This window comes from Ceratotherium simum, chromosome 1 (assembly GCF_057802395.1).
Source record: "Ceratotherium simum simum isolate JZ-2026a chromosome 1, ASM5780239v1, whole genome shotgun sequence".
Lineage (NCBI taxonomy): Eukaryota > Metazoa > Chordata > Mammalia > Perissodactyla > Rhinocerotidae > Ceratotherium > Ceratotherium simum.
In genome coordinates, this window is record NC_141900.1 from 85,000,748 (window position 1) to 85,026,609 (window position 25,862).

A 25,862-nucleotide genomic window follows, 5' to 3' on the forward strand; every position below is an offset into this window, starting at 1 on the left:
CATATGAGGACAGCAAGGCCGGTGTGGCTGAAACAGAACAGGTGAGGAGAAAGGGACAGAAACCAGGTCTGACATAGCGGGGCCGGGTCATGAAGGGCCTTGTAGGCCTCAGTAAAGACTCTGGATTTTACTTGGACCCCATGGGAGCCACCAGAGGGTTTGAGCAGAGGCATGATATGCTCTGGCTTACATTTTAGAAGAATCACCCCCTGGCTGCTGTGTTGAGAAGACTCTGTGGGGAGACAACAGTGGGGGCTGGGAAAACCAGAGCTCATTGCAGTAACCACAGCAAGAGATGAGGGTGGCCTGGGCTGGCGTTGAGATGGAAGACACTGGAGGAAGTGGTCAGACTGAAGGTGTATTATGAAGGCAGTACCAACAGGATTTGCTGATGAATTAAACATGGAATGTGAGAGAAAGATGAGTCAAGGGTGGCTCCAAGGTTTTTGGGTTTTTGTTGTTGTTGTTTGTTTGTTCATCTGAGCAACCAGAAGAATGGAATTGCTATTTTTTGAGATGGGGTAGATATAAAGAGGACCAGTCTGGGAGGATGGTGAGGGAGTGTGATGGTTAAGTTTACGTGTCAATTTGACCGGGCCATGGGGTGCCCAGATATTTGGTCAAACATTCTGGGTGTGTCTGTGAGGGTGTTTCTGGGTGAGATTAACATTTGAATGGGTAAGACTGAGTAAAGCAGATTGCCCTCCCCAGTGTGGGCCTCATCCAATCTGTAGAAGGCCTGAATAGAACAAAAAGGCTGAGTTAGAGAGAATTTGCTCTCTCTGCCTGACTGTCTTTGAGCTGGGACATTGGTCTTCTCCTGTTTTTGGACTTAGACTTGGACTGGACTGCTCCCCTGGTTCTCAGGTACACATAAACGTATCTTCTACTGGTTCTGTTGCTCTGGAGAACCTAGACTAACACCGGGTGTTGGTTCCATTCTGTGTGGGATCCTATTCCATGTCCTGCGGAGATGTGGAGTAGGCAGGAGATGAGATCATGAGGGGAGGAGAGGAGATTAGATCTTGGAACTGAATTTGAATCCTCCAGATATCTGTCCCCTGCCCCAGGTGACGCCGGCTTTCTTCTCTACACAGCTGCTGAAATGGAATCCTTTCCTGCTGCTTCTCCCCAGAACAGTCCTGGGCTCCAGTTTTGTGTCCTTCTTGGAGAACTCTCCGGTCCTTGGTTTCTCTAGAGGGTCACACAACCTCTGGAATTTCTAAATCCCCTCCCCTCCAACTCTGTGGTCCTCTGACAGAGGGGAGCCCCACCACAGGGTCAGGGGAGCCCTGAGCAGAGGGGTGCCCCACCTGGGCCAGGCAAGGAATATTGGCCTGGAAGAGGTGGATTCATCTTCGGCTCTCTTCATCCGCAGCTGCTGTTCCTGGTCTCCCAACAGGCCTTGCCCCTAGCCCCCTCACACCAGCTTCCCTTGGGGGCTTGGACACTTCACAGCCACCAGGAGGTGGAGTGGAATGGATGGGGACATCCAGACAGGCCCAGCTTCCTAACCAGGCCCACCACTTATCAGCTGGTGACTCGGGCAAGTCACTTTGTGTTTCTCTGAGCCTCATTTTCCCCATCCATAATAAAGGAATACATGCTACTGCCTCATAGGGCTGCCAAGGATACAATGCATCTACCACAGTGACTGGTGCTTAGTAACAAAGGGCAGAGGAAAGCCGGTCCCTTAGACTCCTCTTCCCCAGCCCCACCCCCAGCCTCTCTCTTTCCTGAAAGATTAGATTATTTTACTCCCATGCCCCTGCTGTCCTTCAGAAGCAAATTTTACTATGGATGTGGGCAACCAGGGAATGGTTGCCAAGGGCAGGGCTTTCGGAAAGGCTCTCTGTTGCCTAGGAAACTGCCCCACTCGGGTTCCCTGGGGTCCCACGAGTTGCTGGGTCCTGGCGCCACCTGCTGGATGCAGTGCTGCACTGCTCCAAAAGCACCCAGACCCGGGAGTTCTGCATCCCAGAGCAGGGAACATACTCTGCCCCTGCACCATAAAAGGTCCTTCTTTCTTTTTGTCCCTAGACTTTCCCAGAGACCAGAGGCATGGAAAGGAGTTGGAAGCACCGTGGACCACGGGGAGGAGTGGGAGCAATGTCCTTCCCCACATAGAAGGACTGAGGACAGAGGAGCAGGACTCCTGGTAGTGTGGGGTCCAAAGGAAGTCCCTCCTCTTAATTGATTTCCTGAAGCTCAGAGTCCGCAGTGCAGACACATATTTTGTTTCCCACTAGCCCACCTTCCACAGGAAAGGAGCAGTGGGAAGGAAGAGGTTAAAGTTGGGGATGAGAGAGTGACGTGTGGGGTCACAGCAAGGTCCTTACAGTGACATCCCCTCCTGGCTCCCTCCTCCTTCCCAGCAGCTCTGCTTCTGGTGTCCTAGTCCCGACTTCCCTTTTATTCCCTGGGGAGAACCTCCCCACCCACCTTGACGGCTTGTCAGACGAACCCCTTGTCACCTCAAAGGGAACCCCAGGCGGCAGAAGAGGGAGAAGCAGAACAGCAGAGACTGGGTCTCCTGAGTGGGACTGATGCCTGAGGCAGCCCCCCACCTGCGCTTGGCCACCCTGAGATCAGCTGCCCTGAAAGGTAAAGGGTGAAGTGGAGCAACTGATGTGTGGGGTCAAAAGACAGGAAGCTGTTGGGATGCCTGGGATCCCTGGTTTGGAACACAAGTAAAGAAACTGAGGCACATAGAAAGGGAAAGGCTGGGGCTGGTCCCGTGGCTTAGCGGTTAAGTGCACGCGCTCCGCTACTGGCGGCCCGGGTTTGGATCCCGGGCGTGCACCGACGCAACGCTTCTCCGGCCATGCTGAGGCTGCGTCCCACATACAGCAACTAGAAGGATGTGCAACTATGACATACAACTATCTACTGGGGCTTTGGGGGGAAAAAAAAAGACATTATAAAAAAAAAAGAAAGGGAATGGCTGGTCTCTACCTGTCCCAGGCTAACACTGCACCTTGTAACCCACATGCCCCATCTCCGACTCTAGCTGGGTGGGGAGCATAGCTGACTTGGGAGCCAGACACCCTGGCTCTCAGCCCAGAAGCTGATGTTGCCAATGGGCATAAGAGGGGTTGGAGCAGGAGGCTGCGGACCAAGGTCTCCTGGGTCCCTGACCCCGCCCATCTTCCCTCCTGAGCTGAGCTGGAAGGTAAAGGAGGAGGCTGGTGGAGGTGAATCCCGCACCCTGTAGGTGAGGGGCCCTGTCCTGAGGACAGTAGATGTGGGGAGCGGGGTTGCGGGGCTGGGGCCTGGGAGAGGTTGCAGAGGGCTACATGCTTTGACCCTGGCACTACCCTCTGACCAGGTGTCCTGCCTCCAAACTCTCCTCGGCTGGAGGCAGAAGAACTGCTGGGGGTGGGGTGGGGTGAAGTGGATAGAATTGGCCCTCAACCCCCTAATAAGAGGGGCCTGTGTGTAAAGCAGGGGAGAATCCAGAGAGGCTGGGGTTGGGGTCTGGCTCTTACAAGCTGGGAGGGATCCTAAAGGGACAAAACGCTCAGCATAAGGGTGGAGGAAGTAGCTGCCTCCCCCTCCCCCATGGCTGGTCCCTCTTCTTCTCCTGACCCCACTCCTGGATGTGAGGAGAGGGGGTGAAGGGAGAGATTGAGAGCAGCAGCTGAGCAGCACACAGCTGGGGTGCAGACCCCTCCTCTCCAGGCTGGCTGCCCACCTCCTGATTGGCACTAGAACCACAGAAGGTGAAAGCGCTCTCAGAGGGCTAGACCTCAGCTACCTGGTCAGGCCATCTGAGAGCCCCTGTTCTGGGCCTGGCCTGCGGGTGTGGGAGGAAGAGTGGGGCCAGAGTCGAGGGCCACCCACCGTTCCTCCTCCATCTGTCCTCTAGAGTGCTCCAGCCCTGGCCCCCCATCCACCTGTACTGCAAGCCATGCCTCCCAGGGTCCCCTGGACCCCGCCTGCCACTCCTGCTCCTGCCCTAGCTGGAGGCACGGCCTGCTGCCCAGGGAAGTACCCGCAGCTCTACCTAGCCTGCTGGCCGTGGAGAACGCACTGAGCCACTTCCTGTGCCCATGCCAGGGCCCAGGGCAGGCTGCCTGTGTGCTGGTGTTGTTTCGGGGGCCTGGGGAACCAGCTGGCCACCCACTGGTGGTACATGTCCTCTCCCAGGGTGGCTACACCTTTGTGCAGAGGCTGCTGCTCATGAGCCAGGACCTGGGGTAGCGTGGCCAGGCACCTGTGCCACACAAATCATGCTGGACTCCAGGTGGACACATTCTGCTGGGCATGTGGTCTGTGACCTGCATCTGTCCCAAACGTGGCTCTGGATTGCCTCTGAATGTCCACCTCACGTGGCCTTCCTACCCGGAGCATCTGTCCCTTTGTCTCGCCTGGGCCTCCCCTACTGCGACTGAACTTACAACCCAGAGTGAGCGTGTTGTCTGAGTCCAGTCTGGTACGCGTTTATCTCCAGCCTCTATTCCCCAGGGAAAGAGGAGGGCAAATCGGCCATGACAAGACTCATCTACTGACCATACGTTCTCTCACATAATCCCCACAGTGAGGCCGTGAGGTAGGTGCCGTGTCATCTGAAATTCTTAGGGCACATGCTTTGGAAAGAGTCTCAGAAATCATGCAATTGGATGCATGGATTTCCTCTAAACCAGTGATTCTCAAACTTTGGTAGGTATCAGATCACCTGGGGCTGAGTGATGGTTCAGAGACCCAGACACTTTCCTACTTCAGTGAGCCTGGGCTTCTAGGTTCATTTTTAGCTCTCCAGCTGATTCTGATACACACTAAAATTTGAGGACCACTGTGCTCAAACTTCTCTTGAAGGGCCTAACGCTAACAGAGCTCAAGTAACAGGAAGGTCACTGTTACACGGTAGCCCATTCTATTTGTCAGCTCTCGTTGACCAATTAGGTCTAGTGCAAAAGGAAAATTCTCCCTTTGAACCACTCATGCCCTTGATATAGAGTGACTTGGCATTTCTCTAAAAACCCTTCGATCTTTTCCATCTTGCTGCTAGTCAAGCTGCTGCCCGAATGGTTTTTGTGAAACAGTGTGCAAGACAAACCATGACACATGGCCTCATTTTGGTCCATCCCCTCTCATCTTTCACCATCCCCTGGTCCCAGGCATCCTTCTACCCCCAAGCTGGGTCACCTCAGACCCTTCGGTGCTTACAAGGCCACAGACTCCAGGGCACAGGCCTCCGGGGACTCTCAATGACCAGGTCACTTTGCAGCAACTCCTGGAGCAGTGGCTGAACCCACCCAACAGTCCTGCCCTTCAGCCCTCCCCCTCTCGTCCCTGAAGATGCCACAAAGCTGGAAAATGCCACAGTGAAAGGTTGGCCCCAGACCAAGTGGCTCTTTCAAGAAGGGCCTGGGAGAGGGCAGGGACTGGCATGGCATCCAACAGTGGTCTGTGGCAGCCCCTCCCTGGCAGTCATGGGACTGTTTCCAGCTCTTCACTACCCATGAACTAGGGCCTTCCGCAGCCTCTGCTCATTCCTGTCACCAGAGCATTCCCAGGTCATCTTCCTTGTTTCCACCTGAGTGGTGTCTGTGCCTCGGTGGGACAGCCGTGTGCCCACTGCCCAACTACAACAACAGAGGCAGAGGAAGGCAACGTAAATGTCCCAGGACCCCCACCTCCAAGGATATTCAGCAGCCGCCCATGTGTCAGTGCTGTCCCTACCAGGAGGGGTCTGAGGCTGGGAGGTGAGTCTTGAGCCACATACCTACAGTGGGAGCTACGTCACCACCCCACCCTACCCCCACCATGCTACCTGGTACTCACTGGTGTCTCAGCTAATGAGACTGCAGGCCCTGGGCCCGGTGCTCAGGGCCACAGTCATGCTCTACTTCCACCTGTGCCCAGGCTGCACAGTTCATTCGGAATTACAAGACTGCGGTGAGTGCTTTCTGGCAGCTGCCTGTGAGGCCCCCAATGCTGGTCTTCTATAGCCACCATGACCCCTTCTGTGATACGGCCCACCTGCATGAGCTCCTGGCCAGCTGGCAGCAGGAGCCCATGCTGGTGTAGGCACAGGCCTGGGAGACCTCCCACTATGTGGCCCACCTGCACCAGCATCCCCTTGAGTACTGCAATGCCCTCATCACATTCCTGGGGAGGCTGGGCCTGGTACCTGCACCCCCCGGCCCAGCTCTGGTGGGGCTCTGGACTCTAGCTCACCACCAGATTGGGGGCCAGCTGTCCAGGGGACAAGGGACAGAGACAGGATGGCAGAGGCATTGAGACCTCTGGATTTATTCAGATTATTTAATACACAATGATGCAACTGTGACCCCAAGTGTGCAAAGTTAAAGCCTTCAACTGCAGCTGAGAGGAGAGGGCAGGAATGGTACACCTGGGGATGGTGGTGAGTCAGGAATGATGGGCAGCCTCCTCCCCAGGGCCAGAGATAGGGGAGCGGCCTGAGGAACAGAGCCCAAATAGCCTAGCGCCAGGGGAAGGGGGCAGAGACCTCCCTCTGGCCTAGGTCAGGAGCCCAGAAGTGCCACATGGTTGAGGGGGCAGCAGCCTGGGAAGGGGCCAGCGGCAGGGCCAGGAGAGCACCGTATCCAGGGTGGGGGTTGGGGAGAGAGGTGCCCTACAGGAGAAGCCAGGAGGGGCCACCTGTCCCAGGAGTAGGAGCTGGGCCGGAGCAGGCTGCAGCGAGAAAGACCTGAGGCAGGCGCAGGGCCTGAGAGCCCAGGCTGGCTGGGCTCAGGGGGACTGAAGAAGGGGGGACCCAGGGGGCTCCCAGGGCAGCCTGGCCCCAGGAGCAGTCCTGAGTCTGTGGGGGATGCCCAGGAAGGGGCCCCAGACCCTCAGGGCCTCCCCTCTTCTCTCCCTGGAAAAGAGCTAGGGAACCCATAGTGCAAATCTGTGGACCGCTCAGTTATGGAGGGAGACTGTGCCCAAAGCGGGGTCCTGGGGGGCATCCCCTCCGCTGCCTCGGCCACCACCGTCTTCAGTACAGCCGCTTCTCGTAACTGTGGGGACAAGGCAGGAGGGGAACGAGAGTGAGTGTGTCGACCCTGCTCCCTTCCCAGATCCCCTTGCCTAGGCCCTGGGCTGCCAGGTGGCCCCCAGATGTGGAAAAGGCAGTGAGCTGCAGAAGCCCCTACCTCTCAGCCATGGGGGCAGGAGAGGGGAAAGAGCAGACTCTGTGCCTCTGTCCTTCCCAGGCCAAGGCTCCTGGGAGAACCAGGCCAGGTCCAGGGATAGCCATGCTCCTTCTGGCCACAGCCACAGCTGGTGGACTGTCCTCAGTGCCAGGGTGGAGAGACAGCTCAGGAAGGCACGGCCCATCCTCACGAGCAAGCTCAGACCAAGCTGAACCTCTACTGCCCATGTCTCCACCCCACCCCTGCACGCACAGTAGCCTAGGCCCCTTGTAGTCAGTCACTGGGTCCAGTCCAAGAGAGGGCAGCCTCAGGCCTGTGGTCAGGGACATCTTTCTGCACCCCAGAAGGGGACCTGTGATTCTGCTGGAGGAGGGGCTACTGCTGGCTGCCCCCACCACGGTGCTGGTCCTAGGGTCCATGTCCCATGTTTACACCCCAGCACCACCCCCAACCCAATGCCCCCTGCCCCCAGCCCAGGTCCCACCCAGACTGCCCCTGCTCTACTCTATGCTTGGCCCGGGCAGCGCGGTTACTTACACGGTAGAAAGGTATAGCTACGGGAGGATGGGGCAGAAAGAGACACAGGTTAGATGCCCGCCTATGCCTGGGGGGACAGGCCCTCTCGACCAGGGCGGGGCCGCATGCCTGCAACTACTGCTGCCAACTAGCACTGCTCCCGCCCACGGTCGCCCCAGCACCGGCCCTGGCATCTGTCTCTCTGCCCTTCTCCCCACCGGAGGGTTTGTGCCCCTAGCCTCTGCCTGCCTGCCTAGTGCCGCCACCAGCAAGAGCCCAGCACTGCCAGCCCCTGCCACCAGCCACCAAGCTTCTGAGCAAGCAAGGGCCGGGAGCCCAGGAGGGGCTAGCGGCCACATCTCCCGTGCCCTGCTCGGGGGAGATGCCCGAGGGGAGGGGAGGGCCTGCCTGCGGGGGCTAAAGGACAGGGTTCAAGGGTGGGCAGCGCCCTGCAGTGGAGAGTGATGGGGTCATCCTGCAGCAGCAACCATCCCTGGTGTAGATGGTCCATGGGGTCCCTGAAACCTCAGCTCGGCCTCTGAACCACGGCCCCACCTACCCGACCCAGTGCCAGCCAGCTGGGGCAAGGAGGCCACCACACTTACGAGTGCAGGCCGTGAACACCACCCTCGATCTGAGCCGACATGGTCCGCTTCTCAAACTTGAGCTCTCCTGAGTACATCATGGACCTGCAGGCAGGTGGGAGTAGCAGGTCAGGGGTACCAAGGACAGAGAAGAGAAGAGATAGAGAGAAAGAGAAAGGAAGCAAGGGGCAGCCAGGAGCCTCCCAGTGGACCCCCCGCCCAGTGCTCTAGTCACAGCACTCACCGCAGGACAGAGAGGCTACGGGCACCGATATCCTGGCAGCCGTGCTGGATTCCCGCGATGAGGTAGGGCACGAACTTCTGAATGGAGCCTTTGTCCTGGATGGAGCCCGAGACGCCCTGTGCGATCTTCACCTTATCCCCCTCACTGTGTGGAGGGCGGGGAGACTGAGCCAACCAGCCCACGGCTCAGGGGACCCCACCCCAGCTCTCAAGGGCACTGGCAGAGGGGAGACCACCCAGAAGGACCCCAAAGCAGCCACTCCTTGGACCACAGCATAAAAAGCATGGATTCCAAGTCAGGTGGCCCAGGTTCCGTCCCAGGTCTGCTTCTTGTGCCCTGGGCCTCAGTTTCCAAAACAATAATATGGAGATTGGGCACGATCTTGGGAAGTCAATGGCATGTGTGGTCCGTGAGGGTTGTGGGCTGATCTGCCTGGGGCCGGGGTTCAGGGCAGGGCACCTGAAGTATCGTTTCTGGCTGCTGCTGCTCTTCTCCATGGCATCCAATGAGCCCATGCCCCGGTACTTCTTGAGCCGCACCCCATCCGAGAAGAAGTACTCGCCAGGGGCCTCCGTGGTGGCAGCCAGCAGGGAGCCCATCATCACTGCAGTGGTCAAGGGGTCAGTGCCTCTAGCTCCACAGCCCTCCTACTGCCCCCGTCCGGCTCCCAGCCCCCCACCAGCCTGCCAATCCCCAGCAGACTCCTCACCTGTGGAGGCTCCAAGGGCCAGGGCCTTGACCACGTGCCCCACGGTCTGGATGCCACCATCAGCTATGACCGGCACCCCAAAGCGCCGGGCGTACTCAGCCACCTTGTACACGGCAGTGCCCTGGGGCCGACCACAGGCCATCACTGTGAGAGGGTACACAAGACAGAGGTATCAACAGCAACACAGGGGCCAGGTACAGGCCCCTTTCTCTTCGTGCCCGACCTCCACTTGGGAAAAGGGACAGGGCTGGATGAGGTTTCTGAGGCAGAAGATAGGTGGCAGCAAATAACACTGGGGCGAATGTCATTCGAGGGACCTGGACCACCCTACCCATAACAGCACTCTGGGGGCTTCTGGGGGTGAGGGGGAAGTACTGGCCCCCAGACTGTGCACTCGGCCTGGGGGTCCCCAGCCTCACCTTGCTCCATGCACTAGCTCCCCTGCGAGGCTTGCATTTGAAAGCCTGTTACCAGGGTTAGGCACTCACGGCCTCCTTTGGGCTACTGGCGTGCATTTCTTTAAGTTTAATTCTCCAAGGTCCTTAAGTGTTAGGTTGGAGTGGGCATTCTAAGGAAGCAGCACTTATCTGGGGACAGATGCGAGGCTGGAGAAAGTGGAGAAGAAGGCTTCTCCCGAGGGACCTTTCATGTGTTTTGTCCCTTCTGCGCCCCAAGGTTTAGAACAGTGCCTGACACACAGTAGGTGCTCAATTAATATTTGTTAAGTGACTGAGCAAAGGCCCACGTTTCACCGAGGTGGTCAGCTAAGGTGAAGGGTAGATACTTAAAAGCAGAGGCTCTGGAGACCAAAACAGGGAGACGTTTTGGGCAGAGAAGACCAAACAGGTCACTCAGTGTTCCAGAGAAATGACCCTCACTAGAGGGGCTAGGTACATCACCTCAGGCCAAGGCAGCCCCCACAAGTCAGCCACCAGCCTCCAGGGAGCAGCCCTCAACCACATGGGGACACATGTCAGGGTCTCACCCCCCCCTTTCGTGTCCAGGAACCCACCCCGCAAAAGGGCTTCGTGACTGTGTGGAACCCCTCTCCCCCACTGTCACCACGTGGTGGCATGGGTGTACATCTTTATACATTCAGGGACATGCTGTCTCCATGTCTTAAGTATCTGCCTTGTCACAAAGCTAATCCAAACCCTGAGCTGGCTTCCAACAAGCACCTCAGAGAAGCATTCACACCAGCCTTGGGCCTCCAGATTGGGCCTCCTTGACCAGAATCTGAGAAGCAGGCTGGCACAAAACTCCAGGTAACCTCATCTTACACCTGCTTTCCCCCAAGTCAGTGGGCCAGACAGGCAGAGTCTGAGCCCGGGTCACCCTTGAACCCACCACCCGGGAACGGGCCGGGCAGAGCGAGCACTCAATACGCATCTATGGAACAAGAGTGAGGCCCTGGGGCCTGGGAAGGGCCAGTGGGGTGTTCAACGTGGCAGTCACCCATTCTCCTACTGACACCCACCTTCTTGGGTGATGCAGATGGAGCCGCAGCCCATCCCCACACGCAGCCCGTCCACACCAGCATCAATCAGGTTCTTGGCCTGAGCTGCTGTCACCACTGGGCGGAGGAAGGGTGGGGGGTGGGGAAAGAGGAACGGTGTGAGGATGGCATGCCCCTGCCCCACCCAGGGACTTCCTGGGACCCCAGTCTAGCTCCCCCACCTACAGTGACCAAAGCCCATTCATTCAGCCCCCCACCCCCCATGCAGGAGCGATGCCATCACCTACGGATGCAAAGGACAGAGAAGAAGTTACACACTGAGGGGGCAAGGACTGCGGGCGAGAGGGGACCCCGCACTCACCATTCCCCCCAATCACCTGGAGGTGGGGGTACTTCTGCTTGACGTAGTGCACCATGGCGATCTGATACACAGAGTTCCCTTGGGATGAGTCCTGTGAGAAGGGGGACAGGAAAGTTTAGGCTTAGAGGCTGCGTCTTCACTGGGTCTTGAGTGGACAAACTCCTGAAATCACATTAAAAATGTTATAAGAATGCACCTTTGTCTGTTTGTTTGTTTGTTTCTGAGAAAATACTTGACAGCTCTCAGCTGATTCTCAAAGGGACCTGCTTTCCCCAGAACGTTAAGCACCAGAAATGTATAGTCTCAGAGCAGACAAAGCCCCTTCATACCCACTGTAGGGACTGGTCCTCACAGCAAGGAGATGTTGCCTGGGGTCGTATCCTGTTCTCAGCAACTCATTAGCCAAATAAAATTACTTAACCTTGTGAGCCTCGGTTTCTTCATCTGACAAACAGGCGTGGTAACTGCACTTCAGGGGGCTGTCGGAAGGATTAATTGAGATCGTCTACATAAAGGTCTTCGTGCAGGGCCTGGCAAATGGGAGGTTCACAACGAATGGGAGCTGTAACTATCGGAGTCAACTTACGAGCAGGGAGCGCCCTCGGAGGGCCCACAGTTTGTTCTGAGCTGTCACAGTACCAGTGACCCTCCTAATTCTGACTCCCAGGAGCGCTCAGAGTGGGGAGGAGAGCAGCAAGGAGGGTCACAGGCTCAATTAGAGGTGAACTTGGGTCTCCTAAGCCTGTACTCTACTGAACCACCCCCGCTCCAGGGTGGCACCCGTACCAGCACTATGACATCGGCGCCCGCCTGGGTGAGCAGGTCCAGGCGGTACTTGTCATCCTCGCGGGTGCCCACAGCCGCCCCACACAGCAGCTGCTTGTGGGAATCCTTGGAGGCCAGAGGGTAGTCCCGGTTCTTCTTCAGGTCGGTGCGGGCAATGATGGCCACTAGCTCATCACGATCATTGACAATGGGCAGCTTTCCTGATGAGGAATGCAGAGGTGAGATGAAGGAGCAGGCTTCTGGGGGTCGGGGTGGGGGTGGGGGAAGGGAGGATGAAAATGGACCACTCAAGATTCCACTGAAGTACCTAAACCAGCCACTAGGTGACAGCACCCACCCAGGAAGTACTCCTAGATACCTGGATCTCTTCCCAAGGAACAGGAAGCAAAGAAACTTCACAGCCAAGTGGGTTCCTGGAGCTCTTCCTCCCCTGTGGCCTGGCCACAGGAGGGTAGGCAGCCCCTGAGCACTGGCAGCCTTTCACCTGCTGGGCCACGGGCCACAGTGGTCAAAAACTCCTAGGCAGGGCACAAATCTGAGGCTGTCCTGCAGGGAGGAACATGTGCCCTGCCCAACACCACCCCCAGAGAACAATCCAGTATGGGTCAGGGAATCCCACAGGGACCCAATGAATATTATGTCAACAGCCCCAATATCAGAAATATTTAACTGCAGGGCTTCTCAGAGCCTTTAATAAGTTAATGTACAATTCTTTATACAAGATGGGGGATATAGAAAGCAGAATTTTCTAACTTATGAGACCACAAAGCCCTTTCTTCATGATGAGCATTTCACAGGACAGTTTTTTTTGGAAACATACTGTGAAGATGCTGAATGAAGGACAAATTTTCCTAAGCCAGGAAAAGGACCTCAAGAATCATGCTCTAGCATGGGGTTATTCAAACCTTCCCCAAGGCCCAGTCTGGGAGCTGGGACAATTTGCAAGGCTGTGAAGGAACAGGGTCTGGGGAACAGTAGCCAGGCTGGGGGGTGTTGAGTTTTCTGCCTACTCTCTGGTACCTTTCTTGCTGCGTTGCAGGATCTCATTTGCCTCTTTCAATGTTACACCGGCTGGAGCCACCACCAGCTCATTCCGCGGTGTCATCACCTGTGGGGCCAGGAACATTTCCCTGCAGGTTGGCAGGTGAGAGAGAAGGGAGCCAGGCCTCCCTCTGGTCCCTGGTCACAGGCACCAGCCTGAGGCCCCAGGGTGTGGGGTCCTCTCTCCGCCCCAGCCATGCTTTCCCTGCCCTGCAGATACCTCACTGAGGAGGGTGGTGTGGTCCTTCTCGGCAAGGAAGTCGATGTCTCGGGAGGTGACGATGCCCACCAGCTTGCTGCCCATGGTGCCCGTCTCAGTGATGGGGATGCCGGAGAAGCCATGCCGAACCTTGGCCTCCAGCACGTCGCCCACGGTGTGCGAGGGGCTCAGCACCACGGGGTCTGTGATGAAGCCCTGTTCAAATTTCTGTGGGCAGAGAAAGAGGAAGGAAAAGGCTGGAGGAAAGCTACAGGTGGTGTACAGCCTGGCCACAGGGGGCAGAGAGTGTCCTGGCCATGCCCCAGATGAGCCAGGGCCCTCAACGGGGTAAGAGGCCAGTGGGAAAATGAGAGCTGGGCCCCCATTGTGGAGAAGGGCAGACAAGACACCACAGCAAGCATCCAGGGAATACAGCAGCCTGCAGCGCTGGCACCGGAGGGTGAGAGGGTCTGTGGGGTGGGGGCCGACAGGTGGCATCTTCTTTCTGGGGACGGGCCTGGTACTTGCCTTGACTTTCCGCACCTCGTTGGCCTGGAACTCTGGGGTGCAGTTGTGGTGAATGAAACCAATACCGCCCATCAACTGGGGTGGAAGGGAAGCATTGTCAGAGCCAGGGAGCCAACCCTACTCACTCTGCAAACTCCACCCTGATTCCAATTCCTCCTGGCGCCCAGCACACCACATTCGGTCCCCTTGGCCCTGGGGTCCCCACCCAGGTATCTGACTCACAGCCATTGCAATGGCCATGTCAGCCTCTGTCACAGTGTCCATGGGGGAGGAGATCAGTGGCGTCTTCAGCGTGATCTTCCGAGTCAAGGCTGAAGTCAGGTCCTGAGGATGGAGGCACAGTCTATGTGAAGAGTTTTATCATTCACTCAACAAACATTTACTGCTCCTACATGTACCCAGCACCAGGACAGGCCCTGGGGACACAGCAGTGCACAAGGCAGACGAGTCCCTGCTATCTCTCCCAGAGCTGACATTCTACTCGGGCAGAAAAATGACAAACACAAAACACATGTACAGGATGATTTCAGTCAGGACAAAGGCTCCAGAGAAGAAAATAGGACAAGTGACTCCTGGAAGGTGGATGTGGTGGTCAGGGAAAGCCTCCTTCTCGGGAGGTGACAAGTGGAAGACAATCAAGGAAAAGTCTGAGGGACTGTCATTCCAGGCTGAGGGAGCTGTGCATGAAGATGCCGAATTCCTCCTGAGGTGTATTTGAGAAAGACAAAGAAGTCCAGTGGAGTAGAAGGAAGGCAGGGAGGCAGCGGCTGAGGGGCAAGAGGCAGGTGGGGGGCCAGGACGTGTAGCCTTGAAAGCCATGGAGGAGAGCTTAGATTGGATCCTGAGATAAGAAGCCACTGGAGGGTCTCAGGCAGAGGAGAGACATGATCTGATTTATGTTTTAAAGAGGTCACTGAGGTTCGATGGGGAGAAGAGGCAGGGAGACCACCAAGGAGGCTGCAGACAGGGCCAGGCAGGAGATGTTGGTGACTAGGATGGAGAAGGTACGGGAAGGAGCCTATCAGACATCCAGGAGAGTAGGTGACAAAGGATCTGCAGCTCACAGGAGAGATCAGGACTGCAAATATACATTTGGGAGCCATCTGCCTATGAACAGTAGGTAAGGCCACATCATAGAGCCCTCGGAGACTGAGGCCAACATCTGTGGATCCCAGTTGCCAAAACACTCAGATATAGACTGTGGTATACAATTTTTGGAGATTCAAGGCCCCTGAAGTCCATCCACAGAACCTGGTTCAGAACCCTGGCCCTGTAGTCTAGAGAACTCCCCCTTCTGCTCTCTCATCATACCACAGGAGAAGAGCCACAGCCTTTCCGACAGAGGCCACAGGACCAGACCCTTGTCGGCTGCAGGGGTCTCTTCTATCCCCCTCTTCCTAGTACCCTGCCCAGGCTCCAGCACAAAGCTAGGGTGCTTGGTAAACCGTAAACTCAACAGAGGATGGTTGCTGTCATCAGGGAAATATCCAAAATAGCCCAGATTTCCTCCGAAAAACCCGTCTGGGTCAACACTGGCTACACAGGCAAGATGTGAGCTTCCCCAACATATAAGTGATCCAGGCACACTCAGGCCCTCTAGCCTTTCATGAGAATCAGACCACAATAAATAACAGCAACAGAAAAGAAACTGTTTTTTAATGTGTATGAATTCTTCACAGAATAATCTAACTTTTCCACGAAATGGCTAACACCCATTAGCACTACCCTCTTGGCTTCTACGAGTTTATCATATGTTAACTGTGTAAGGACATTGTTAATTCACTTGGCTCATTGCCGAGCCCCTCGGTAAGCAAGGCACTGTATTTCCTTGTATTTGTCTAAAATCTGACTCCTGCAAATCCTCTTTTTGGTTCTTGTACATTGTGGATCCATGAACAAGTCTGTCCACCTCATTCAAAGTCTCCACAATTTTACTGGCTTCTATCGTGTCCTTGCTCAGCATTTTAGACAACATCCAATCCTTCTGGTCTATGGTATAAGGCAGCCACACCCATGCCCACCCCCCAGCCTCCCCCAGGCCTTTATGAGCCTCACTGCAGGCTCTGTCAGGGACAGAGAGCCCTCTGGCCCTGTGCCAGGCCCACTACTCAGGAAACCCCTCAGTGCCCACTCCTGCCTCTGCCCCATTAGGCATAACCCACTGCACTGTGCCAGTTTCTCTGGCAGCAACAAAGGCCACATCTACCACATTCCCAAAAAAAGTCTCCCCCACACCCTGCCCTTGAACAAGAAGTCAGCCTCTTCTCCACATACATAGCCCCTCTCCCCCTGGTCAACGGAAGAGGTACTCACCACCTCATCAGCTATGAAGTCTATGAATCCTGGGAGAATCAGGAAGTCGCTGTGAAGAGAGAAAAGCGAGTGTTACTAGGTGGGGAGGGGTACCCAAAAGGGGCAGCGCCTGCCATGCTGGGGAGGCAGCATGGGGTGGGGAGAGGGGCAGGGACTGGAGCACTCTGATCCCTGCTGCCCCATCAGGCCTGAACTACCCTTGTGCCCCCCACTAGCATCCTGCCAACTCCAGCCCAGAGACCCAGAGCCACGGGCAGGGGGAGGCCTGTGGACCTGGGGCGCCACCAAGGCAGTTGGCCCAAAATGTCCATTGCCTTTAGGGCTCAGAGTTTGTCAAGGGACACAGAAGTTCCTGTAATGCCACACAGCAGATGCAGTGCCTGCCCCTGAAAACTTCTCAATCTTGAGAGGGAGACAATAAGTAAACACGGAATGAACCTGAGAACAATTTAGTAGTGCAGCATAGCATGAACACCACATAGCACAGGACAAGCTGCACAGCCCAGTGCTGGGGCTGCTGAGTCACACAGGGTTCAGAACAGCACAGAGGGACCCCAGGGGGCTGAGCGTGGGGCATGTTCTGACAGAGCAGGCATTGGTAAATGTTTGCCCAGTTGGACTGGATCAACCAACAGACATGACCTGGGATGGGAAAAGGGAGGAAGGGCCCTCATAGTTAGGACCAGGATACTGGGGCCCCATCCAAAGCATGGCAGCTGCCAACACTAGGGTGGATCATGGTCACAGCAAACCCCAGAAGGCCTGCATAGGTGTGGCAAGACGCAGAGCCACAGCCCCGGGGCCCTGACGAGCTTAATCCGCCTGATATCACAGGGCCTTGACAGACACACCCAAATGCAAACGTCCCACACTTCAGGAACACTCCCAACTGGACTAAGCAAAGCAGAGGCACCCCAGCACGGGAAGGAAAAACTACAGGGTGGATGGGAGGGATAGGGTCTCTAACCTGCTCCAGGGCCTAGAGCAACTCATAGGAATTTCCCTAGGGAGTTTCCCTGGGCAACTCCAGTGAAAAATATATCAAAGAGATACTCTCGCCCCCCTCATCAAAGACCACCAAAGAAATAAAGAATCTTAACTGCCCTGCCCCTGCCCCTTGGCAGCCTTTCTTCTGTACAGTGAAGAGGGCTTTGTGGCTCACTAAGAGGCCAGAGAAGAAATGTTGGAGTCTGGGCCACTTGGCATTTTCCAGGTATTACATACACCCCTCACCTGGCCCACACCCCAGCTACGGAGAGGCAAGAGGAGATACTCCTCAGGAGTGACTGGGTATCCTGTGTCTAGGGAAACCACCTGCCAAGCAGGAGTGCTTACAGGCAAGGGCAGGGACTGGCAGGAAACAGGGCAGGGATGCTCTTGGCTCGCCAGCATCCCCACTCCGGCCCAGTCCCAGGTTCTGATGCTCCTTCCTGGCAGGGACACAGTCCTGCAGCCAAGAGAGCTAGTGCCAGGCCTGCAGCCAGCAGGACAACTGGCCCAGGGCCCACAGAAAAGCAAACTAAGCCAGAGGCAAATGGATAGGTCTTGTCCTTCTCTCAAATCCCAGGTGGGGTGGGCTCGGGGGTGGTAGCCACAGAATACCCAGAATAGGGGCACTAGTGCTAACCTGTGGGCAGGCAGGGGCACAAGTGGAAAGAGGGTTGGACTGGACGATGGGAAAAGGAGCCATCCCAACTGCCCAACTGGCCCTCTCCCGGGGGTAACATCCAAACAGCTGCCTTAGCTTGGCTCCAGGGCCCCCTCTGCCCTCGTGGTGACGCTGGGAGTGAGAGGGTGTTCTGGACCAAGGTCTGAGAAAAGTCTCCATAACTCCCACATCTGGCGTTCCCACACGCCCCAAGGCCCCTCCATGCGGCCAAGATGCCCATAAGAGGGGGAAGGGGGGCAGGCCAGACCCGGATCTGGCCAGAAACAGAGCATGGCACCGAGGGCCGCGATGTCGCTATGCCACGTCCGTCTACTGGCGGCGCGGGCCGCCTTCCTTCCTTCCCTTGCCCAGCTCTCCCCACCCCCCCCGCCCAAGTCGGTCGAATAGGGGCAGGGAACACCGGCGTCACCGAGCGAGGCGCGCTGCACGTGCAGGGCCGGGGCCGGGGGATCGCGGCGCGTTGTTGTGCGCACCCAGGTGGGGCTGAGGCCCCCTGCGCTTACTTGTAGGTGAGGCCGTCGGCGTTGGCGAAGAGCTGCTGCGCGGTGAGCCCATCCTCGGGCACGTAGCCGGTGCCGCCGCTGATCAGGTAGTCCGCCATGCTGCTGGGAGACACCGCGACGCGACATAAACACCCGCGCGGGCCGCCCCGCTGCTTCTGCTTCTGCCGCTGCCGCTGCTACTGCTGACGCCACGGCCACGCTGCCGCCGCGGACCGGGCGGGCCGGGGGCGGGGGCTGCGGCAGCGGCGGGGCGGGCCCGGGGCGCCGCCCTCTCCTCCCGCCCCTCCCCCGGGATACCGCCGTCCCCGCCCCTCGCCGCACAAAGGGCTCCGCGGAGCCCGGCCCGGCCGCCGCTGCTGCACGCTCGCCCAGGGCCGCCTGCAGTGGCACAGCGGCCCCCGCGAGCCAGGGCAGGGGGTGGGGGCGTGGGTCCAAAGGAGGAGGAGGCTGAACCAGGCCGGGACACGCCCCCTCCGCCGCTTCCCGTCCCGCCTCCTAGGCCCCCCGCAGCGCGACCCCAGGCTCGCCCCTAGCCTGGGCCACCTCGGGCCACCCAGCCCCCGCCAGTCTGAGTCTACTCTGGCCCTACTCCCCATCCCCAGTGGTACCTCTAACACGGTTACCTTTCCCCAAGACTAAGGCCCAGACTCTGATCAGAGCCCACAGCTCTGAGAAACTGGTTTGGGCTCACAGCTCCCCAACACAGAGGAGTTTGAGGTTGTACCCTCCCAGTAGTGTACCCCCCCTCCTGACTCCCCTCAACCCCGACATCATTCCAAGGAGGCAGGCATTCTTAACAATGGCACTCCCTGACCTTTGGGTGGCCTTGGCACCCTCTGCAGTTTACAAGGCATTTTTCTTTTCTTTTTTTTTTTGTGAGGAAGAGCAGCCCTGAGCTAACATCTGTTGCCAATCCTCCTCTTTTTTGCTGAGGAAGATTGGCTCTGGGCTAACATCTGTGCCCATCTTCCTCCACTTTATATGGGACGCAGCCACAGCATGGCTTGACAAGCGGTGCGTCGGTGTGCACCCGGGGTCCGAACCTGCGAACCCTGGGCCACCAAGGCGGAGTGCGCACACTTAACTAAGCACACCACTGGGCCGGCCCCTACAAGGCACTTTTCATAAATGATCACAACTTAACATCTATTAATTGCCAATTATTAGGTACCCCCATTTTACAGATGCAAAACCTACAGTTCAGAAAGGGGGGGTGAGCTGTACTGCTTCTGACTCCTTGTCCAATGCTTCAGTCTGACATCCCTGTCGTATCCCCAGCTCAGAAAGTGGTGTGGAGACCAGGGGTTTTAACCCCAGAGAGGAAAGTTTGTCTTTATTTGGGAGGGTAGTGTGGCGGGAGGATGAGGGAGGACCACAGGCTTGGCTTGGGCAAGTAAGTATGCATACAAATTAGGACAGAGGCTAGCGAAGTTTTGAGAATTTCCCAAAGTAGAAGTGTGGACTCTGTGTGCCCAGCAAGGACCCAGATTTCTACATGGGGGCAATAAGATTGGGTAGCAAATTGATTCACATGGGGGGAGGTAGAGTAGCAGGGGCCAGACCCTTCCTCTTGTGTGACCAGAACTGCTAATGCTACTCCTTAACCAAAAGCTAAAGAGCAGATCTCCCCACCACCCCCCCCAACCCAAATTCCATAGTCTCCTCTCTCTGTCCTCCTGTGGTCGCCACAGCTCACTTCTTGGTGAGGTGAGAGAAAGGCGGGGCAGGGACACAGTCCTCTCTCTGGCAAGGTGGCTGTCTGTGATGCTCCCTCTCTCCCTCCCCAGCTCTGGGAGGCTGGTTTGTTTACCTCTCAGCGGTGCAGTGGCAGCCAGGCCCAGGGGAGGCTCCCTGGGATGCCCAGCCTCCCCCAATGATGCCCCCGGGACCCTGCCAGGAAAACACAGACTGTTCCATCTGTGTGCAGAGGGGAGGGGCGGCTTCCCACAGAGCTAGGGCGATGAGGCCTGTGAGGCTGAGAGTGCTGGAGGAGATTCACAGACATCCACAGTGTCCTCTTTCCTCTTACTGTGGGGGACCAGAACATCACAGACCCTAAGCTTCCTTCTCCACCAGGGGAGCCCCAAGGAGCGCTCCTGATGGCGGCCTCTGAAGGCCCTCTGGCATGAAAAAGGAGGGAGCGCGCCTGCTGGGATTCTCTGCTGAGTGGGGTCTGGTGCCAGCTTGCCAGGGATGCCTGTGGAGCACTTGACTCCTCAGCACTCACAGACTCATCCAGAGGGCCCGAGCCATATGGGGGAAGAGGGGTTATCCTGGGGAGACCAGCACTAGGACTTCTTACTGGCTACCTGGAGGCAGAGCAGTGAGACCAGCCCAGCACCCTGGCCATTCAGAGCTGCCCTGGACACATTCTAGCCATAGAAGGACAGGGCTATAATGGTAATTGCAGGCACAAAGCACAGGCTGCCCCTGTGGTCTCTCTGGGTCTCTAAGGGAGCTGCTCTGGGTCACTATCCCCTACAGCATGGGTCAGGAATGGGTAGGGTACTATTCAGGGTTCCACCAGGGCTGGGGCCCAGAACAGCAGCTGGGTTCTGCCATCTCAGGTGACCTTAATGTGACATCTTCCCCAGCCTAGAACTCAGACCCAGGGGAGGAGGCTGCCAGGCTGAGTTGTGGGGAGGGTCCCCTTCCCAGTGACAGCAGATCTGACAGCCCCATTCCCTTCTCCTGCTGCCCCACACCCCCTACTGCATTGACCTGTGTCAGGGCTCCTCATAGCTCTAAGCTGCTAGGCTCAGCCCTGGGTTAGGCTGTCCTTTCCCAGAAACTGTTAATCCATCCCCCTCCTACCCCCGCACCGGCTTTACTCCTCCCTCTTCCTGATCTTCCCCAGCTGCTTCCTCCATGGGGAGGAGACACGGAGGTAACCAATGGGCCTCCTCAGCCCAAGGAAGAGGCGTTGGTCCCCTGAGACTCCCCACCTGGCAGCTGTGAGGGCAGCAGGGCAGGAGAGCAGGTCTGAGCCCCTTCAAGCCCCTTCCTCAGGGTAGTGGGGGAATAGTGCCCAGCTGGGCACTAAGGTCCAGGCTGGGAGCCCAGAGGTCTCTATCTGGTCTGCAGCTGTTTGAAGGGACAAGATTTCAAAACACCTTTGAGGGAGGATTGGGGATGGGTGGGGGGGAAGAAGAGATAACAACAATATTGGCACTGTTGAACTGGGACAGGGGACATGGCTTGCCCAAATTCAAGCCAGAGAGCAGTAACACTGGCCTTAAACCCAGGACTTCTCATCCAATCCGGTAGTCTTCCCACAGCTCTAAGCTAGTGATGGCAGATGGAGGTCTAGCCAGCAGGTTTCGAATCTCATTACACCACCTAGGTGGGGCTCAGGTTTTACAGTGCTCTTCGGAGCCTGGTGGGGGGTGGGGATGGCCCCTTGATGCAGAAGTACAGTCTGGAGAAGGGATGCTCCTGCATGGCCCTGCTCTGAACTTTGAAATTATACTTCCGCAATACCTGCTCTAACCAAGGCTCTGCCTCCATCCAGCCCCCAAGTGCCCCAGCCTGCTCCCTCACTCCTGTGGCCTCTCCCTATGGCCCTGGTCCCTGATAGCTGGATTTCTAGGATGGGAGGAAGAATAGGGTTGCCCGAAAGGGAGGCAATTCTAGACAGGCAGCCTATGGGGGCAGAAGGAGACAGCCTTCACTCAGCAGCCCCTTAAGCCCTTAAAAGTTCTTACATAAGCGGCCAGCCCCTGAGGGGAGCTGCAGGGCTAATTCCCCCAGACCAACCCCCCACCCCCACCCCAAACCAGCTTCCAGGTCACCTCCCCAAGCTGCTGAGCACCAACAGATGGGGCAGAGAAAGAAGTCCAAATCCTCTGGACCGGAAGGACAGTGGGATTGCATTTCAAGCTGCGATACAATCCAGAGATTAGTCACTGTCTCCTTTTCACCAGTCCTCCTGGGGCCCAGCTCAACTCCCCCACTCTTCCTCCAGTGACCCTTACAAACCCCAGCAGGCTAAAGGCAAGAGAAGGTCCTGAATCTTAAGAAATACCCTGAGATGAGCTGCACTGGCAGCCTCATCAGACCTCAGTGAATGGTAAGGAGGGGACAGTGTTCTCGTCCGGCTCTAAGGAGGCGATCCATCTGGACACCTACACCTGCCAGTAAGACTCGTAAGATAGTTCTAGGAGGAAACAGCTAAGGAGGAGTAAGCAAAGTTGGACAGGGACTCTAACAAGCCTATCTGAACCTCAGGAGCTACTTGGACCAGGTGTCGTCGAGTGTGTAGTCGACGTCCGATCCAGGGCTAAGATTTTAGGGAGCGTTTTTCCGACCTGCTCCCCGGTGCAACGCAGCACCGAACCCTTTGCACAGTGCCCGCCTGCATCCCCCAACCAAAGCCAGGTGCGTGGCGTCTGAGCCCAGTTTCAGGAAGTTAGAGGTTGGGGCGGTTAGAGCGCAAGGGTGGTGGGGCCTGTCCCTCCCCTCCCCCGCAGTGCTGCCTGGTTCCCGGAGCCGCCGCGCCCGCCCCGGATGCGCCCCGCGCGCTCTGCCCTGGGCGTCACCTCTCCGGCTCGTAGCCGGCCTGCAGCAGGCGGGCGCTGTACCGCTGCGCCGCCGTCTCGTGTCCCGGGTGTTGCCGGGCTCCGGGCTCCAAAACAGCGGCGGCTCCGTCTCCCTGCAGCGGCTGAGCGAGCGGCCCCTCCATGCGGAGGCCGCGGCTCAGGGCGGGCGGGAGCCTCTCAGCCTGGAGGCTCCCGGGGCCCCCGCTGGGGAGTGAGCGCAGCCCAGCCTGGGCCCGGGGAAGGGGCGGGGTTGCGGGGGCGGGGCCTGCGTCCCGGAGGCGTGGCTCGAGCGATGGGGGCGGGGCCGCTCGGGAGAGGGCGGATCCGAGAGTCCGCTGGGCTCCGCCCTGGCACCGCGCTTCTCTGCGTCCCGCCCCTCTACGCGGCTGTCCAGGCAAACTCAGCCTGTGTGTCTCATCGCGGGACACCGGGAGGTGGAGGTGCAACTGCAAAGGACCCCTACATCTTCCCCGCCGTCCAGACCTTCCAATTTCTCCTGGCCCCTTCTGAGGAAAATCAGAAAGGAAAGGAGGGCAGAGTATTTCCAGAGGCCGTGATTTTCTTCGCGTCTTGTGTGGGTCCCTCTAACGAACGATAGCATGGTCCTTTGGACCGCCCCCTACTGGCCAGCCGCAGACCTCCCTCGCCAGGGCAAAATAGGCGGGGATCATCCCTTTCCCTTTGCCTACTGTCAACAGACTGCTTAAACGGGAGGAAAACAGATTTACCTCAGCCCTTACCTGCCACTCCCTCAGGAGGGAACAGATAAGGCTGCAGGCTCCTTAGGGAAAAGGCCCTTGTCTTCCCTCGTTTGGGGTACCCCATAACCAGGGAGTGGGGTTGAGCACATGGGTGCTCAAACCTGTTCATCTACTGACTAGAAAGCATAGCTTTTTCTGTTGTTTTGTGAGGAAGATCAGCCCTGAGCTAACATCCGTGCCCATCTTCCTCTACTTTATATGGGACGCCACCACAGCATGGTGTGACAAGCGGTGCGTTGGTGCTCGCCTGGGATCCAAACCCACGAACTCTGGGCAGCCGAAGCGGAGCACATGCATTTAACTGCTTGCCCCACTGGGCCAGCCCGAAAGCACAGCTTTTTCTATTTCATCATTATTACCATCATTGTCAACAATGATGGAGCACCAAGCAAAGGTTGCAGGGAAAAGTAAGAGTCCTTGCCCTCAGGCAATTTCTTTGAGGAGACAGAGTAGATAGGAAATAGTTGACAATTCTTATATACTATATACTTTAAAAAAATCTGACAATCTGAGAGAGCAAATGGTAAACTCTGAATGATTGGGGGGTGTTGAGATGTGTTTCAAGGAGGCAGAGTTACAGGTCAGACTTTTTAGCAACTATTTCACAAAGGAAATTCAATTTATGCAATGTTAAGATCTTGGATTTTATCCTGCCTGGTACATTTTCCTATCCATGTACACACCCACTCCCCTGATTCAGGATTAAAACACAGTTTCTCTGACTCTTGGCCACATGTGAAATCTTGTCACCATGAATGCCATTATACAGTAGTCTCCTTTATCCACAGGGGATATGTTCCAAGACCCCCAGTGGATGCCTGAAACCTCTGATAGCACAAAACTCTGTATATACTATGTTTTATCCTATACATACATACTTATGATAAAGTTTAATTTATAAATTAGGAACAGTAAGAGATTAACAACAATAACTTCTCTTTGGCATGTCCGAATTGCCAGCATCACTGCTCTTGCACTTCAAGGCCATTATTAAGTAAAATAAGGGTTATTTGAACACAAGCACTGTGATACTGTGACAGTCAATCTGATAATGAAGATGGTTCCTAAGTAATCATGAGTGGATAGTGTATACAGTGTGGATATGATGGACAAAGGGATGATTCATGTCCTGGGCAGGACAGAGCAGGATGATGCAAGAGTTCATCACACTACTCAGAATGGGGTACAATTTAAAATTTATGAATTGTTCCTTTCTGGAGTTTTCCACTTAATATTTTTGGACCATGGTTGACCATGGGTAACTGAAACCATGGAAAGTGAAACCAAAGGTATAGGGGGACTACTATAGACAATATTTTTGCTATAGATGGAATGTTTGTGTCCTCTCAAAAGTCATATATTGAAACCTAATCCCCAATGTGATGGTATTTGGAGATGGGACCTTTGGGGGTGATTAGGTCATGAGGGTGGAGCCCTCACGAATGGGATTAGTGCCCTTATTAAAGAGATCCCAGAGAGCCCCCACACGCCTTCTGCCATGGAAGGACACAACGTCTATGAACCAGGAAGTGAGCTCTCACCAGACACTGAATCTGCCAGTGCCTTGATCTTGGACTTCCAAGACTCCAGAACTGTGAGAAGTAAATGTTCGTTGTTTACGCCACCCAGTCTATGGTATTTTTCTTATAGTTGCCCAAGTGAATTAAGACAATTTTGTATAACAAGATTATTTCCATGTCCCTGCACATCTCTCAAAGAGGCAAGGGTGGACTGATTTAAATCGTACACAATGATAAAGTCATTTTTCTGGTCCCTATTCATGAACCACCCGTTCTGTACATAGAAAGAGCCAACATACAGGTCTATAACTGTAAGCAGGAGAGGTAGTATGTCAAAGAGGACTAGGACTGGCAATTAGATGAGCCTAGGTCCAAATCTGGGCTTCTTACTATATAATCACCCAAGTAACAAACTCTGAGCCTCAATTTCCTTATCTTTCAAATGGGGTTAATAATATAAGGTTGCTTTGCCATTAGCAAGATAATACATGTAAAGTTCCTGGCTCATGGTAGGCTCTTAACAAACAGAAGCAATGATTATTGTAAACTAAGTAAGCTGTAGCTAAGTTCTGCACTTTTGACCCACAGCTAAACACAACATATTATAATTTCTATTACATATTCATTCAACAAACGTTTATTGGGCACCTCCCACGTGCCAACTAGATGCTGGGAGTACAATGGTGAACAAGATGGTCATTGTCTCTGCTGCCGTGGGCATTGAAGTCCACTGGGGCAGAGAGACAAACAGGCAAGGAGAGTCCAAGGTGAGAAGCGCTCTGACAGGGAGGACACCCCTCCACACAGCCCAAACTCCTGGGCAACACACAGAACATAACCAGTTGATCTGAGAAAGAAATGAGTCAGGGTCCACTTCAAAGGCCCCTGGAAGTAGGCAGAATATGATAAATAAATGACACACACACACATAATCAGTGAGCCTGAGCAGTGACTGAGACCTGGTGCTCACTACAGAGTGGTTCTGTCTTTTCTCCAGAGCTTGTTGGCTACAA

At 56.0% G+C, this 25,862-nt stretch overlaps 1 protein-coding gene and 1 pseudogene across 5 annotated transcripts; one reads left to right on the plus strand and one right to left on the minus strand.

Moving 5' to 3' along the window:
- The first annotated feature begins 2,908 nt into the window (after positions 1-2,908).
- LOC147918266 (uncharacterized) lies at positions 2,909-6,246 on the plus strand (annotated as a pseudogene).
- Positions 6,037-22,764, minus strand: IMPDH1 (inosine monophosphate dehydrogenase 1). 5 transcript variants are annotated; one of them, XM_087430344.1, is made up of 16 exons: positions 22,569-22,764; positions 18,031-18,129; positions 15,859-15,907; positions 13,768-13,869; positions 13,546-13,620; positions 13,039-13,245; positions 12,798-12,885; positions 11,778-11,977; positions 10,992-11,082; positions 10,652-10,747; positions 9,175-9,318; positions 8,925-9,069; positions 8,466-8,609; positions 8,243-8,326; positions 7,659-7,675; positions 6,038-6,986 (listed from the first exon to the last, which is right to left on the minus strand). In XM_087430344.1, exons 1-16 carry the CDS (start codon positions 22,709-22,711, stop codon positions 6,889-6,891), a joined length of 1,782 nt encoding a protein of 593 aa, XP_087286470.1. In that variant the 5' UTR covers positions 22,712-22,764; the 3' UTR covers positions 6,038-6,888. The 5 variants fall into 5 exon arrangements, with proteins under 5 accessions (XP_087286469.1, XP_087286470.1, XP_087286471.1 ...); XM_087430345.1 differs by having other exon boundaries at positions 18,031-18,132; XM_004418718.3 differs by lacking the exon at positions 7,659-7,675 and having other exon boundaries at positions 6,041-6,986; positions 22,569-22,762.
- Positions 22,765-25,862: the final 3,098 nt, after the last annotated feature.

Excerpts from the sequence above, each read along its gene's own strand:
- IMPDH1 (XM_087430345.1), bottom strand. The coding sequence starts at position 22,711 with ATGGAGGGGCCGCTCGCTCAGCCGCTGCAGGGAGACGGAGCCGCCGCT. Across the intron at positions 10,748-10,991 it reads CCAGGTGATTGGGGGGAATG|TGGTGACAGCAGCTCAGGCC; the intron begins GTGAGTGCGGGG and ends TCCTCCGCCCAG. Across the intron at positions 8,610-8,924 it reads AGCCAGAAACGATACTTCAG|TGAGGGGGATAAGGTGAAGA; the intron begins GTGCCCTGCCCT and ends CCCTCCACACAG.